Consider the following 15,948-nt stretch of genomic DNA (forward strand, 5'->3'; position numbering starts at 1 on the left):
GGAGCGACGAAAGGCTGCACGAAGGACGACCAAAACTTGGTCATAGTAAGAGGTGGGCAGAATAGGGAACACGTTCCCCCTTTTTAAGTAGTGTAGATAGATGTAGATTGGCTAGTGCATCAATCTTTTATGGTGGTGCTTACGCGGGTTCTACCTCTGGGTGAAAACCTGCAATGGCGATGTTTACACGCTCCCTTGTCAGGTGACATCAACATTGCAACTAGTAAAAAAAAAGTTGAAGACAAGTACATTGTGTCATCCGATTAGGTATAATTTACGGCAAGTTTCTTGATCGGAAAGGCAAAAAAACCACCACCACCACTACTACAAAGCCGTGACTACATCTCACGGGTGTTGGGTGCATGCATGTGCACCCACTATGAATTTCTATAATTTGCTTATAACCATATTTTCGTGATGGATTTTTTTCAACCACTCCAATTTGAGGTAAAAAATGTGATAAATATTTAAACCATTTTTATTGGAAATACTGAAGCAAAGTTGAATAAAATGCACATTCTTTTCTTTAGACCGTGCACACCCGTTTCCTTTAAAAATGCCTTCTCGGTCCAAACGAGAAGCCCAAAATCCCGTTTGGGCTCTGGGCCGCCGACCAGACCCTCACGCCGGCCACGTCTCTAACACAGTCATCCCTTTCTCCTACCTTCGGCTCCTCTCCGCTGCCGCTTACAGATTGCAGCCGAATGGCGCCGGCGACGCGGCCATCCAACGGTAGGTAGTTCGTCACTCTACTGGACGCCCTTGCAGGCCTCTTCACCTGCTACCATGGCTTCCCAATCCCCACTCGTTTCGCTGATCCGGTGGCTGTTGTCGCAGCCACACTTCTGGCGCGACTCGGGGATGGAACGGCCAGGTTCGAGCTCCTTGAAGACCCCGCGCCTGCTCCCGCGTCGCATATCTGGCCCCAGCTCCACTGCTTCGCCAGGATTGGCCCCTCCCTGTATGTGCGCTCCTTCTTTGTCTTCTCTTGTCTGAATCGATCGAAGCGCGAGTGGAGTTGAGTTATGATTACTGGTTCGCGGTCCAGGAGGGGCGGGTGGTCAGCGGCGCTGAACAAGGTGGAGCATTACGGAGTCCAGAGAGTCACGGGCGACGGCCGGTGCATGTTTCGGGCGTTGGTAAGTCGCCGGAACTTTTGCTGCTGTGGCATCGTGCACGTTGGAAAAGATTGGATTGTGAATATGCTTAGAATGTACTGTATTTTTCTAATAAGTTTTTTTTTTCCAATCCTGGTGTGGTTCTTTGTAGGCTAAAGGAATGGCAAAGACCAGGGGAATTCCACTGACCCCAAGGGATGAGGTCCAAGATGCAGGTAGTCTGAAACTATGCCTTTTGTTCATGGATAAATCTTACTTTCTCCCTTTATGTAGCCTTGAGTAGTCAGTTTTTGCAGTCAGTCTGGAGATAGTCTATGATATGCGTAGGTCCTGTAGGGCTTTGATTTGCACTTTGTACACAACAATAACATTCATTACTTCTCTAAAAAACAATATCTATTAGTTTTTTTTTCCATATGAAGCAACAGCTCCGGGTTCCACTATCATATCGATAATGGAACAAAGTTATCAGTTCCACCCCTAGGGGCAACAGTGCAACACAACAAAAGAGAAAAAAAGGAAACGAAACGAAAAGAACTGCAACAGCAATATCCCATCACATCCTCACACCTAGTGAAATTCCCATCAGTTTTCCACAACTAGACTCTGCAAACATATCCAAATATATCTTTGTTTGGGGGAAATTTGTCCTTGGATGTTCATGTAGATCTTTGTTTTCCCTGATTGAAAGGTAACTCTATGTTTACACCGAATAGACTTAAATTACAGTCATATTATGACAAGGCACTCCCACAACTACAGAAGGTTTAGTCACAGAGTATAACATCCACTGAAAAGCATTATCATTGTCAACAAAAACATATGAGAGAGATTATTACTGTCGTTGGTACTTGGTCAAGAGCTTCAAATGCAATTTGCCGCGTGGTAAGATCCGTGAGCTTGTCTCCAGCTCTCATCTTTGGCTAAAGCAGATCATGAAGACAACCACATTAGTCTTAGTAAAGAACATGCCATTAAACTAATAACTAGCTCTGGCCTCAAAGCTGTAACTAACCTGCTTGATTTGGACATTCTTTTATGATGTCGATCATCTGAAATTTTTGGACTAAAAGATAGCCACAAACCACAATCTGTAGACCAGACATTTATGATGCGTAAAGAAGAACTGGGCATTCATTGAGATGTAAAACATACTTTGAAATTTACATTGCCAATTCCTACAGCTTCCTCTTTGTAAATTTATCTTTATAATTTCTTAGGAAATAGACCTAAACTGAAATCCAGTGTAGGTACAATTCTTAGACTACATTTTTTGTTGAACCGGTACTGGGCTGTTCTAGTGTGTATCTCTTTGGCCCATGTGGCCCATGGAGCTGTGTATATATATAGAAGGGTTCTCTCCTGGAGAAACCCTAAGACAGAATAGACAGTGGCGGCTGCCCAAACAGGTTAGCCACATTCACCTCTCTTGTGTTCTGGGAGGTTCGATGGTGATGGTGGCCAAGACGGCTGCTGCTGGGAGCTGCGTTTCTCTGGTGGAGTGAAGAAGGGAAGGGAAAGTTCAGATCTGCTGCAGGGGGAGTGGATTTGGAGGAGCTGGTGGTAGTGCTGGAAGGAGGAGATGGGGGAGAACGGCAACAACCAACAGCTGGCTCAGGCCTTGGAGAAACTGACGGAGTTCCTCATCGCCAAGAAGGAGGATGGTGCTAGCTACTATGGTGCAGTTCCTCAACATGTAGAGCTAGTTCAGAAGATCGATCTCATGCCAAATGAGATCAAACTAGAAGGTGTGGGAAACTACTTGAGCTGGTCAAGAAGGGCTCTTCTAATCCTGAAGACCAAGAATTTGGAGGGGTATGTATTTGGTCAGGGCGGTGAGCCGGACAAGAAAAGTTCAGAGTGGAAGAAATGGAGTACTGCCAATTCTGTGGTGATGGCTTGGCTGTTAAACTCGTTAGTTCCTATGATTGCTGCATCAGTGGAAGCTCTCTCTACTGCAGAAGAGGTATGGAGTACACTGTCTGATTTGTATTCAGGGAAGGGAAATGTCATGCTGATGGCCCAAATTGAGGATAAGGTGCATGATAAGCAAGGTGAAAAATCATTCATAGAGTATGTGGCTGAACTGCAGCGTTTGTGGTCTGATCTGGATGACTAATCCACTTGAGCTTGCACATGCTGAGTGCATTGTCGCTGCAAAATAGTGGATAGAGTGCAGGCGTGTAATCCAGCTCCTGAAGGGACTGAACCCCTGTTTTGAAGGAAGGAGGGCAAATCTCTTCACCAAACTAAACTGCCGTCTATTGGAGAGGTTATTCACAAGAGGAGATGAGGCTAAAACTTGGAAAAGGAGGTAAACATGCCTCTAATCCTGCCTTCTTTTTGACAGAGAGGCAGGAGACAAGGGACTGCTACAATTGTGGAAAAACAGGCCACCCGAGCTATGATTGCACAGCTCCTAGGTGGGGTAGAGGAAGAGGTTACAACAGGGGGTTCTACCGTGGAGTTAGAGGTCGAGGTGGCCACAACAACTCAGGGCCACCGAGAGCACATGTTGCTGTTTCTAAAGACAGTCAAGTAAGTGCAGCCACCCATGAAGAGATCAAGAAGGACGGACAGTTGGATACCACCTTTGGAAGCTTTGCACATTTCGCCTATGCAAATGGAGGTAATATTGAAAAAGCATCTATAGCTACCCATAAAATTGATCTAGAGTGGATCCTTGACTCGGGGGCATCTAAACATGTGACCAGCAACACTAGAGAATTTGAATCATATGATAAATATCCTATCTCTCAGATTGAAACCATACAAACTGCTGATGGCACATCACAACCCATCAAAGGTGTAGGGACCGTTCGATGCACTCCCTTCATAAAACTATCTTCGGTGTTACATGTTCCAGCTTTCCCTGTCAATTTGATATCTCTAAGTGCTTTAATTGATCAACTGGACTGCATAATATATCTTGATAAGAAAATGTGTGTGATCCAGCTGACGGATAGGAGGATTGGGACTGGAACCAGGCATAGAGGACTATGGTACATGGATTGTGAAGGTTCTGTGTTTGCTGTTGTTGCTGATAGAAAGGGAGAATATTGCCATGATCCATCATTGTAGAATGGGTCATATGTCAGTTTGATAAGATGATCAGAGTCTTCCCTGATGTAATGCATGGAGTTGATAAAAACAAATTAAAATGTGATGCTTGTGAGTATGCCAAGCACACACGAACCAGTTATGTGAGTAAGGGAATCCGAAGTATATTCCCATTTATGCCTATTCATTTAGATGTGTTGTATCTGTGAGTGGAATGAAGTATTTTGTGACCTTTATTGATTGTCATACTCGTATGACCTGGGTTTATTTGATGCAACACAAGGATGAAGTATTCAAATATTTCTAGAACTTCTATTCTTATGTGAAAACCCAGTTCAATATGCACGCAAAGATGATCAGGACTGATAACGGAACAGAGTATGTCAATAAAGGATTCAACATCCTACATCAGACCTCTTGTCCAGACACACCTCCACAGAATGGAGTAGCAGAAAGGAAGAATCGACATATTTTAGAAGTTGCAAGATCTCTCATATTTACTATGAATGTGCCTAAGTTCCTGTGGAGTGAAGCGGTGATGACCGCCACCTACTTGATAAATAGAATGCCTTCAAGAGTTATGGGCATGAAGTCACCATGTGAGATGTTAATGGGTGAGAATACATTTCTAGTCCCACCAAAATTATTTGGTTGTACTTGTTTTGTTAGAGATCACAGACCATCTGTTGGTAAACTTGACCCAAAAGCACTAAAATGCATTTTTATTGGATATGCATCTGGGAAACGTGGCTACAAGTGTTGGAGTCCATCAGAACGACGTACCTTTGTAAGCATGGATGTCACTTTTCGAGAATCTGAGCCTTTCTATGGTGGAAAGACTGATATAAGTATGTTGTTTGAGGAACTTGACCAACAGAAAAATAATAAGGTTGGCCAAGAGGGGGAGAAGAGTATTGTTGCAAGTCCAGAACAACATGCCCCACAACCAGTTGTGGTTTGAGTCCCTATTTCTGTAGCTGCTGGACCAACTAATGTCCATGCTGAACCACCTAGTGTACAACCTGAAAACGTACAAAGGTGGAGGGACAACATACTGGTGTATTCGCGACGACCTCGACAGGGAGTACAACAGGAGCAACCAGTGCAGGGGGGGCAACAGGTGCAGGGGGACAACAAATGCAAGGGGAGCAACAGGAGGATGATGTTGATGATAGTACGTCTAGTGGCAGTTGTCAGTCCGAAAATGAGTCTGCAACCATAGATGAGTCAATGAATTTGCCAATTCCTTTGAGGAAGGGTAAATGTGGATTTAACCATGACATTAGCAACTATGTGTCTTATAAGTGCTTGTCTCCCTCGTACAGAGCATTTGTTGCTTCTCTGCAATCTATCTCAATTCCAACTGATTGGAAAGCGGCTAGACAAGATCCAAAGTGGAGGCATGCTAAGGAAGAACAAAACATGGGAACTTGCACACCTTCCAGAAGGAAAGAAGGCGGTGTCTTGCAAGTGGATTTATACAATTAAACAAAATTCAGAAGGCAAGATCGACCGATTCAAAGCAAGGCTAGTGGTGAGGGGATATAGTCAGACCTATGGCATAGATTATGATGAAACATTTGCTCCGGTGGCAAAAATGAACATTGTGAGGATTTTGATTTCTTGTGCTGCTAATTTTGGGTGACCTTTACACCAACTAGATGTTAAAAATGCCTTCCTGCATGGTGATCTAAAAGAAGAAGTGAACATGGAACTCCCACTAGGCTTTGCTATATCAGAAACTGCTGGCAAGGTATGCAAATTGAAAAAGTCTCTTTATGGCTTAAAACAATCTCCAAGGGCATGGTTTGACGGATTCAGGCGTACAGTTTGTGGTATGGGCTACATGCAATGTAATGGAGATCACATGGTCTTTTATAGACATCAAAACCAAAAAATCACTATACGTGCAGTGTATGTTGAAGCAGAAATAGTAAAGCTGAAAGGGTGCTTGAGTAAAGCATTTGAAGTCAAAGATCTTGGAAAACTCAAATATTTCTTAGGCATAGAAGTTGCTAGGTCTCCAAAAGGAATTGCTCTGTCCCAAAGAAAATATACCTTGGTTCTTCTCACTGATACGGGCATGCTTGGATGCCGGGCAGCTCCAACCCCCATCGATCAAAACCATAAAGTGACTACTATGTCTGGTGAACCGGTTGATAAGGAGAGATATCAAAAGTTGGTTGGGCGACTTTTATATTTGTGTCATACAAGGCGAGTATTGTAAGTAGATATATGCATAAGCCAAGGAGTGGGCATCTGGATATTGTTTACCGAATCTTGAGGTATTTAAAGGGTAGTCCAGGTAAAGGGCTATGGTTTAGGAGCAATGGACACTTAGGAGTTGATGGGTAGCGATGTTGATTGGGCGAGTTGTCTGGATGATAGAAGATCAACTTCAGGCTATTGTGTCTTTGTTGGAGGGAACTTGGTGTCATGGAGGAGTAAGAAGCAACCCGTAGTGTCCGAGCAATGTCTCAAGGACTAAGTGAAATGTTGTGGGTGAGAAATCTCCTTAGTGAACTGAAGGTGCAGGGCCATCTAAATGTGTGGTGTGACAATCAATCAGCCATCAGCATTGCTAATAATCCTGTGCAGCATGATCGAACCAAGCATGTGGAGATAGACCGATTCTTCATCAAGGAAAAATTGGATGCAGGAATTATCAAAATATCTTATGTGAGTTCAGGACATCAAGTGGCTGACTGTCTAACCAAGGGTCTGGAAACTAAGGAGTGCAATTTGGCTTGTGACAAGATGGAAATGATAGATATCTATCACCCATCTTGAGGGGGGGTGTTGAACCGGTACTAGGCTGTTCTAGTGTGTATCTCTTTGGCCCATGTGGCCCATGTAGGTGTGTGTTTATATAGAAGGGTTCTCTCCTGGAGAAACCCTAAGACAGAATAGACAGTGGCGGCTGCCCAAACAGGTTAGCCACATTCACCTCTCTTGTGTTCTACATTTTTTTGGGGGTTCAGACATTTGTGGACAGGAATGGGTGAAGAAGAGCTAGACAGTCTTTCAGTCATAGAACATACTTCAAAATCTACACTGCATGTTTCCTGCGATTAGTCGATTACCCTCATTAAAACTTTCTTCGCTTGTACCACCATGACGCCGGGAAATGGGCTCACCGCAAAATTCTGGGAGGACATGTGGATTCACGGACGCTCAGTTCCCGAGATTGCACCCCAACTATACTCATGCATTCCCAAGCGCAGGCGCAAACAAAGGACGGTCGCCGATGGATTGGCAGCCAATCATTGGGCCCAAGACATCCATGGGGTTCTTGCTGCCCATGAGATAGGGCATTACCTCACTCTATGGCATCAGATTGAGAACACCACCCTCTCCCTTGTTGGGGACAAGCTCATGTGGAAGTGGCACACCAGCGGCGAGTACACGGCGACGTCAGCGTACCTGGTATCTTTCTATGGATCAACAAATTGTTCAGACTGGAAGCTCATATGGAAAAGTTGGGCTCCCCCTAAAGTCAAATTCTTCCATTGGCTTGCCAACTTGGATCGATTTTGGACGGCAGATAGACTGGCAAGGAGAGGATTACAACACCACCCCCGGTGTCTGCTTTTCGACCAAGCGCCCAAGACGATTCACCACCTGTTCATGGAATGTCCCTTCTCTAGGCAGATCTGGCATGAGACTTTGTCTTGGTTGAGGATGGCATACCAGCCACCGTCGGACGAAGCAACCCTCCTGGACTGGTGGCATGCAGCGAGACAGAGTACTCCAAAGCCACTGCACAAAGGCTTGGTGTCCACGACGCTTCTCGTGCCGTGGATGATATGGAAACATCGCAACGAATGTGTCTTCGAGAGTGTGCGCCCTTCAGTCACAGACCTGAGCAACAAAATCAGAGAGGAGGCGGCATCTTGGGTCAAGGCAGGGGCTAAGGGGCTGAGAGATGTCATACCAACAACCTGGGATGTGCACTGAATTCACCTTTTGTTTTTTTCTTGAGCGATGATTACCTCCTAGAAGGTGTGTAACAAACTCTATCTTTTCAATGAAATGAAACGCAAAGAGTCCTTTGTGTTTTCTCGAAAAAAAAAAACTTTCTTTGTTAAGTTTAACATTCCTGTAGCTATCAACCACATAATAGCTTTGTGCATTGTTAGTCACAAAAGCTCCAATGACAAAATAGAACATCCATTAAAAAGCAGTATCATTGATTTATTATTATGAGATTTGAGGAGCACACGGTAGATATCGTCAAATGCGCCTTGCTTGCTGGATAGACCTGCAAGTTAATTTAGGTGTAATTATTAGACAAGAAGATAACCCGCCACCTCAATCTGGACTGACATTATGGCCAGGGATGCGTGAAGAACTGGACATTCTTTCAGTCATCAGACATACTTTGTTTACATTGCACGTTATCTACAACTTCCCATTTCTAAATTGATCTTTAACATTTATGGCGAAATTGACCTAGCCTGAAAGTTTATTTAGCTATAACTATTAAAATAAAAGATACCCCCCTCCACAATCCTGAGTACAGATATTTGTGGCCATGGATGTTGAAAAAGAGTTGTACAGTCATTTGGTCATAGAACATACCTTATAATTTACATTGCACATTCTCAAGAACCAAGCCTTGCTAAAACTGTCATTTGTAGCCATCAGCCACACAGTAGATTTGTGTATTTTTAGTAACTTTACGCCCCGATAAACCTGAGAATACCCATCTCGCACCCTTAGTTTATTATTGCGCTCTAAGTTTACCTGTTCTTCATTGAAAGACAGCTTATTGTTGAAATTCATTTTTTTAACGAAATTTACCTTTAATTTCCTAGATGATTTACGGCTGGCAGTGAAAGAAGTTATATGTGACAACCAAACTGAGCGTCAAAAGTATGAAGAGGCAATTATAGCCATTACAGTGGATGAGTCATTGAAACGGTTAGAGTTCCTGCAGCTAATTTCTTTGATGTCGTGAACTTAGAGATGCTAATGGTCACACCTGGTTTTGTAGGTACTGCCAAAGGATCAGACGGCCTGATTTCTGGGGTGGAGAGTCAGAACTCTTGGTATGCATTTCATGATTCTAAAAGTTAGCGTGCATAATTGACGCAAGCATCAGTCATTCATCAAATTAGATCTAGAGAACATCTGTATCAAGGCATATCAATCATGTCATGTCTTGAATAGTACAGTTCATGCATCATTCTTCTTTTTAGTGTGGTCAAGTCAATAGATCTACATTGAACTTCTGGAAGCTCTATCTAAGTAGGCTACCATTTTTGGAGAGTATATTGCTTTTTTGCTATATTTGTTGCTTAACTTGATTTATCATCACATGTCTCATTCATAGTAATTTTCATCTGGCATCTACTCTTTTCAGGTTTTGTCTAGACTGTGTCGGCAACCAATTATTATCTACATTCCGGAGCGTGAGGTAAATTTAGCTAGTTGGTAATAGACCTAAATATGCAGTGAATAGATGTGGACAGGAAAACTTCGTCTGTCTATAAATATGACTCTGGCTTAGCAAAAGTAGATTTTCATAACAAATCTTAGGAATGGCTGGTCTAGTTTTCTTGACTTTATTGTTAGACAGAAAAACAAAGCAACAGATTTTGGAAGTATAGTACTCCCTCCGTCCAACGAAGAATGTCTGAGAGTTGTCAAAACTTAGATGTATCTCTATGCTATTTAGTGTCTAGATAAATCTAAATTCTGACAAATTTCAGACATTCTTCATGGGACGCAGGGAGTAATATTTAGGACACATCATCACTATGTTCCATTGCATTGTGGCATGATAAAAGTTGATGAAATAAGATGGCACACAAGTGGGGACTAACAATATTTGGCCAATGTTGCCTGGTACTTAAACAAAACTGAAGTCAGCTTGGAAATGGGTTATCAGCCTCAACTTTCCTCTATAAATACATCAAAAGTACAAATTGCATTTAGGATTTCTGTTTCTTTAATCCAATCCTCCAAATCTTAGTATTCGATATTATGAACATTTGTTGGAGTTGTGGGGAAGGTATAGTTCAAAATAGAAAATGGAAGCACATCTGCGAAGTGCAAACTATTGAACTATTTGACAGATAGGTGAGTACTTTCCTCTTACATTTTCAGTGCTTAAATCCAAGTTGTCTTCTAGTTTTGAACTACCGTGTGGATTTATTGATCGGATCTCTTTGTTTCACTATAACCTAGCTACCGTGTTTTCATGGACATGCTTTGATAGCCTCGTATGTTGTGCTTCTCGACATGTTCCTCGCTTCATCCTCTGAATTAAATCTGCCCTTTTTGTGTAACAGTACCGCGGACGGGGTAATGGTTTTATTCCCATTGCTGAATACGGATTGGAGTTCACCAAAGACACAAAAGCGGGGAAGAAAAGGGTGCCAGTGAGACTATTATACAGCGGGACAAACCATTACGATTTGCTGATATAAAAAGAATGGATACATAACATATGTCCCGGCTCAAGTATCAGAATATCAGCAGCAGTCACTACCATCTGCGCCACATGTATAAATTTATGTTTGTCTTCCCATGTTGATCATGGGGAGTTCGTTGTCTGTCGTTTCGCCTACAGTTTTCGGTGATGCTATAACTGCTGCTGTATCGATCTGATTGAAATCGTGCCCACGGGCATTTTGCGAGTGCGTGCGTCTGGAGCTAGAATGAACACTCGCCTGCTGATAGTGTCACGAGAACTAACTCTCCTGGCGCCAATACTCCATTATGCTGGTGATAATGCATATGGAGTAGTATAATTATAGCATATAGTGAGGCCACTGCTGTTTGCCAGTGATTCGGTTGGCGTGGTGCAGTCGGAGTTGTTGATTGCATTTCCGGTTGGTGCCGGGCATGATAATGCTGTGTTCGTCGGACTCAGTGGTTGACGATGGGACATGCTTCAAACCGAATTATTATGCATAAAGTGCAGGTGTATGTACTGCATATCGTCTGGTTGACCGAACCCATATTATCCTTGGAGCTGTATGATTGCGAATTTGCGATGCATATGTTGTAGGAGTACACATATAGATGTGCTTGCTTGAGCCTCTGTATTTTTGGGGGCAAAGCAAACACATCCTGTAAACGCGGGCTGGAACCTGTAGTGTTGGTGATGGATGCTGGGCGGAGCTGCCGGCCGTCCCCGTCCCCGTGTAGGTTATTTGTGACGCGATTCTAGAGGAAGGCCAACGAACGCGGTGGACCCAATAGCTAGCAGTGATGTGCCAACGAACAATTGTCACTACGCTTACGGACAATCAAGTCCTAGGCAAGCGGACCTAATTTTAACAGCCAGGACGGTAACAATGAAAATGGCTCCCTCCTATGCTCTCTGAGTTCCTCTTATGTTATGGTATGAATATATCATACCAATTTATTTTCCTTGCTCTTGATAATTTTTTCAATTGAACATAAACCCAATTTTTCCTTTTTTATTCCTTAGAATCTTTTTTTTTGTCTTTCTGGTGGTATCAAATAGCCGCCATCAATAGAAAACTCAACATGTTTGGAGGTCCTACTTATTTTCATTGGCTTCGGAATAGTAGAATAATTCAGAATAGTGGCCAAAATTTTGGAAAAATCTAAGTTAATGATCAATAGGTGATCTTCTCGGATTCGGTTAGTTTGCGTGTTCGCTGGTGTGGTTTCGGATCAGTGTCTTCTGATCTACGATTGTTACAATTGGCGATGGTTGTTGTTCTGATGCGCTGGTCCTTTGGGCCTTAGCACGACGACTTCTTATCTTTCTACTACAACAAATTTTGCCTAGCTCCGGTGATAGAGGGTGGCGCGCCTTCAACTCGCGCTAGTGTCTGTAGTCGTCGCTAGGTGGTCCAATGATCTATTTATAATTTTTATTACTTTAACATCTTTGTACTGCTATTGATGATTATTAAAAAATCGGTGGGATCGCAAAAAGAAAATGCGCGCTGCTGGCCAGTAAATCATGCTTGAACCAGGCATTACGAAGAAGGTTTAGGGCGTATACGGGTAAATGATAGATTGATAGTGCCACTAACCCTTTTGCTAAGCTAAGAGCTGGTCACCGTCGTACGTGCTGGCGCACTTGGCAGCACCCTCCTCGTCTTGGCCAACGGCCCGCCCGGCATTGTCCTCTTGCTGCAATAAAAATATGGAGAAAAAGGAGCAGCAAAGAATTAATGCTTACGCAGTGCGCTGTTGCAATTGCATATATGCTCCCTCCAACTAACAAATGACAATAAGGAAGACCGGAACAAAGCAGAAAGGTCCGATGAGGCAGCAGAGATAGAGCTGGCCGACGTGGGTCGCACTCCGCACTGCAGCGGCAGGCAATAATATATCTCCATCTATCTAATCTTTTCGAAACACACCATAGATAAAGGCAACGTTTGTAATTTATAAATATGTACATACATTTATTTTTCGCAAAAACGCAAAAGACTTGCGTTTCGATGCATTGATAGAAAAGAAGGTTTATATGTACATGCCCCCGTGGGGGGCCAGCACTCCGCACTACAACTCAACCCAAGAAAGAAGAGACCCTATTCTAGGGGAGAAGAAGGCGAACACCCCGGGCTCCTGCGTCCGCCCATTGCCGCGCCTCAGTCCTGATGTCGTCGAATAAGGATGGCACCGAGGGTTGTGCATTGTCGAAGATCACAGCGTTCCGATGCTTCCAGATCCACCACGCCGTGAGCATGATGATCGACGAGGTACCTTTGCGCAGCTGGCGAGGGGTAGTACGCACAGCCAGCGACCACCACTCCGCAAAGTCGCCCTCCGAAGGAGGTCCCGAGGTGGATCGAATCCACGAGAGGACCTCAAACCAGATCGTCTTGGAGAATGAACACCCTGTGAGAAGGTGCGTGTCAACACCCGGATTTTTAAGTCCAGATGCCTATTATGCCATTCATCGCAATCCCAGGAATATTGTTTTTGCGAGACATAATAGCTTGATATCACAACACATCATTCATTACAACACATAATCGTCTTACAACAAAGGATCACATGATCCTGTCTTAATACAACATAGTGGATCTAGAGATCCTATTACAAAACACATAGCGGAAGCGAAGTAACAGTTGCGGTCCATTTGTTCCACAGGCAACTGTTGACGTCAGGAGCGGTCCTAGTTGTCGTAGACGTTCTGCTGACCATCTTCTTCGTACAACTGTTCACCTTCATAATCTGGCCATTTGAATAGCCAGGGACAAAGCCATGAGTACTTTTAAAGTACTCGCAAACTAATACTAGTGTAAGCATTATCAATGGTGGTAAGGGGGTACTAAGCTCTAGGTTTATTTGCATAAAGCCAATTTTAGTTCATAAACATTTAGTAAAGATGCTTGAATCACTAGACTAACTCAAGTGGGAACATTAGTGTCATTCCCACAACTCTGTTGTGATTCCATTCAAAATCACCATTCACTTTTCACATCAAGTCACCAGTCATATGTCACATTTTTGAAAATGGTCTGCTGACGGAACAGTATGGCCTTTCCAATCGTCCGTAACCGTGGACACGGCTATTCGAATAGTTCTACACTCTGCAGAGGTCGTACACTTGTGCCACAATATTTGCAATAATCCGACAGGGTTAACTGGCCCTGATTTATCATACTCTGTATGCGGACTACCAACCATAACCTTTCACTTATATACTCTAGTACAGGCACCTCTCCCCATGAGCTTGGCCTCCCAGTGAAGACACACTGTCAGCCTGGGAACTGCACAGGGCTTGGGCCGGACAATTCACCTCAATCACGTCATTTCATATCATCTCATGTTTCTTTGGAGGCAGCCCTTGGCATAACCCCGATGACGCTTGTTTAGAGGGAACCCATACTAAAGAACATAAATTTCTAGTTAAGCCCTTACCCATTTTGGATATTGTGGGGGTACTTTCAAAATTGGAATGGTATCGCATCCGAACCCAACCATCAGTTTTATATCAAAAATCACCATCTTCTCTTGGTCATATTCACCTTCAAAGTCATTCAATGGAATGAACCATCATTCCAAGGTTTCAACTTCATTTCAAAGTCACATGTTCCCATCTAGAGTAGTCTCAATTTTAATTGATTAGCGATAGCCACTATATGAAGGGTGCTATCTAGCTTTGAGGGGTGCCAATCTAAATAAAGTATTTGTTCTACTCTAGACCAATTGAATCATAAATCAAAAAGTACTTTGAACTAAATAAGCCAAAGTAAAAGTAATTAAAAACATGGGATAGGTAATACATAATAGTAAAGTGTGATGGTGCCTTTGCTCTTGTAGAGCTAAGCATTTGTGTTTAGCAAGGATTAGCTTGCATGGGTAATAGCTTGCATTAATATAAGCTTGCAAGAGTATTATCTTGCCTTGATTGGTGAAGTGATCAAAGTGTTCTTCTTCTTCCTCTTGGTAGAATACCTCCTCCTCTTGATAGTCTCCGGTACTAGCGTCTATAAACGAATACGAGGATACAATCACCAAACAATACTTAAGTACTCTTAATTAGCCTTAGTGGCTCACACAATGATCTAGCATCACTACTTAACATTCATTACAAAATTATGCTAGGGTTTTCTTATTTAATAATAGGAAAATAATTTCCTCTCATTGAAAAATGGAGTTAGGGTTTCTCTTTGGTTTGGTGAGAAATAATTTCCTCTCATTGAATCCTCTTAAGATTTAATTTCTTTTATGAATAATATATGACCTAGGTTGACAAAAGTCAACCTCTTCCTACTTACCATTTGAGACAAGGATTTAAATGAGGTTCCATACCTCATGCAATTTAATACTAACATGGTAGTGATTTAATGTCACCAAATAATTCAATATGAGATTTCTTAGACTATGATCACTACCTCATATTGAATTACTTGAGAACAAGATTTAAATGAGAGGAGTATCTCTCATATGATTTAACACCTAGTGGTAACTAATTTAAAAGACTAATCTTGAGGTGATTTAATATTCTTAAATAACCAGGGATGATCTCATGTTGACCAAGGTCAACACTTCACACTTAAGATTTGAGAAAAGTGAGTTAAATGAGATTCATCATCTCATGTGATTTAATTAATCTTGGGAAAATTTAAATACCTATTTAGATTTAAAAACTACAAGTGAGCAAGTATGAGCCTAGGAAATTAAAGGTCAATACATTACTACATTTTATTTGAGAAAGATGATTTAAAGGAGGTGGGCACCTCATATTATTTTAATAACACCTTGCAATGGTTTAATATTATTAATTAATTTAATGTGAGTTTTGAATTGACCATGGGATCTACTTCATATTAATATGGTGGAGGCAAAATTTAAATGAGGCCTAAGTATCTCATATGATTTAATAGATAGGTTTGACATATTTAAATACTACTTATGAGAATGATTAATTCTTTTCAAATAGGAACCTATGGTTTATTAATACATGTGTTATCAATTCTTATTGAACTATTTGTGACTAATGATTTATGTGAGAAACTATACCTCATATAAGTTAAACTATCATCTAAATGATTTAAAATCTCTAAGTAACTAAGCATGAGACTTACTTGACCAGGGTCAGTTCCTCTATTTGAATTACTTAAGATCACAATTTAAATGAGAGATAAGCCCTCATACTATTTAAATAATTCTATGTGTATGTATTAAATGAACTAGAAATATCTCCATAGCCATTATTTAACTTTAGTCCATGATCATGCAAAGCAACTATGCTATATTTTTACATAAACAATTAGAGTATGTCAAATGTGATTTATTAGAGTTGGAATCAACTTAAAATCAT

General features: G+C 42.0%; 1 protein-coding gene across 1 annotated transcript; it reads left to right on the plus strand.

The window, feature by feature from the left end:
- Positions 1–606: 606 nt before the first annotated feature.
- Positions 607–10,822, plus strand: LOC124702017 (OVARIAN TUMOR DOMAIN-containing deubiquitinating enzyme 3-like). The gene is made up of 8 exons (XM_047234110.1): positions 607–732; positions 838–961; positions 1,049–1,139; positions 1,270–1,333; positions 8,996–9,101; positions 9,175–9,229; positions 9,544–9,597; positions 10,475–10,822. Exons 1-8 carry the CDS (start codon positions 705–707, stop codon positions 10,610–10,612), a joined length of 660 nt encoding a protein of 219 aa, XP_047090066.1. The 5' UTR covers positions 607–704; the 3' UTR covers positions 10,613–10,822.
- The last annotated feature ends 5,126 nt before the right edge of the window (positions 10,823–15,948 follow it).

The sequence above is a fragment of the Lolium rigidum genome, chromosome 3 (assembly GCF_022539505.1).
Source record: "Lolium rigidum isolate FL_2022 chromosome 3, APGP_CSIRO_Lrig_0.1, whole genome shotgun sequence".
Classification (NCBI taxonomy): domain Eukaryota; kingdom Viridiplantae; phylum Streptophyta; class Magnoliopsida; order Poales; family Poaceae; genus Lolium; species Lolium rigidum.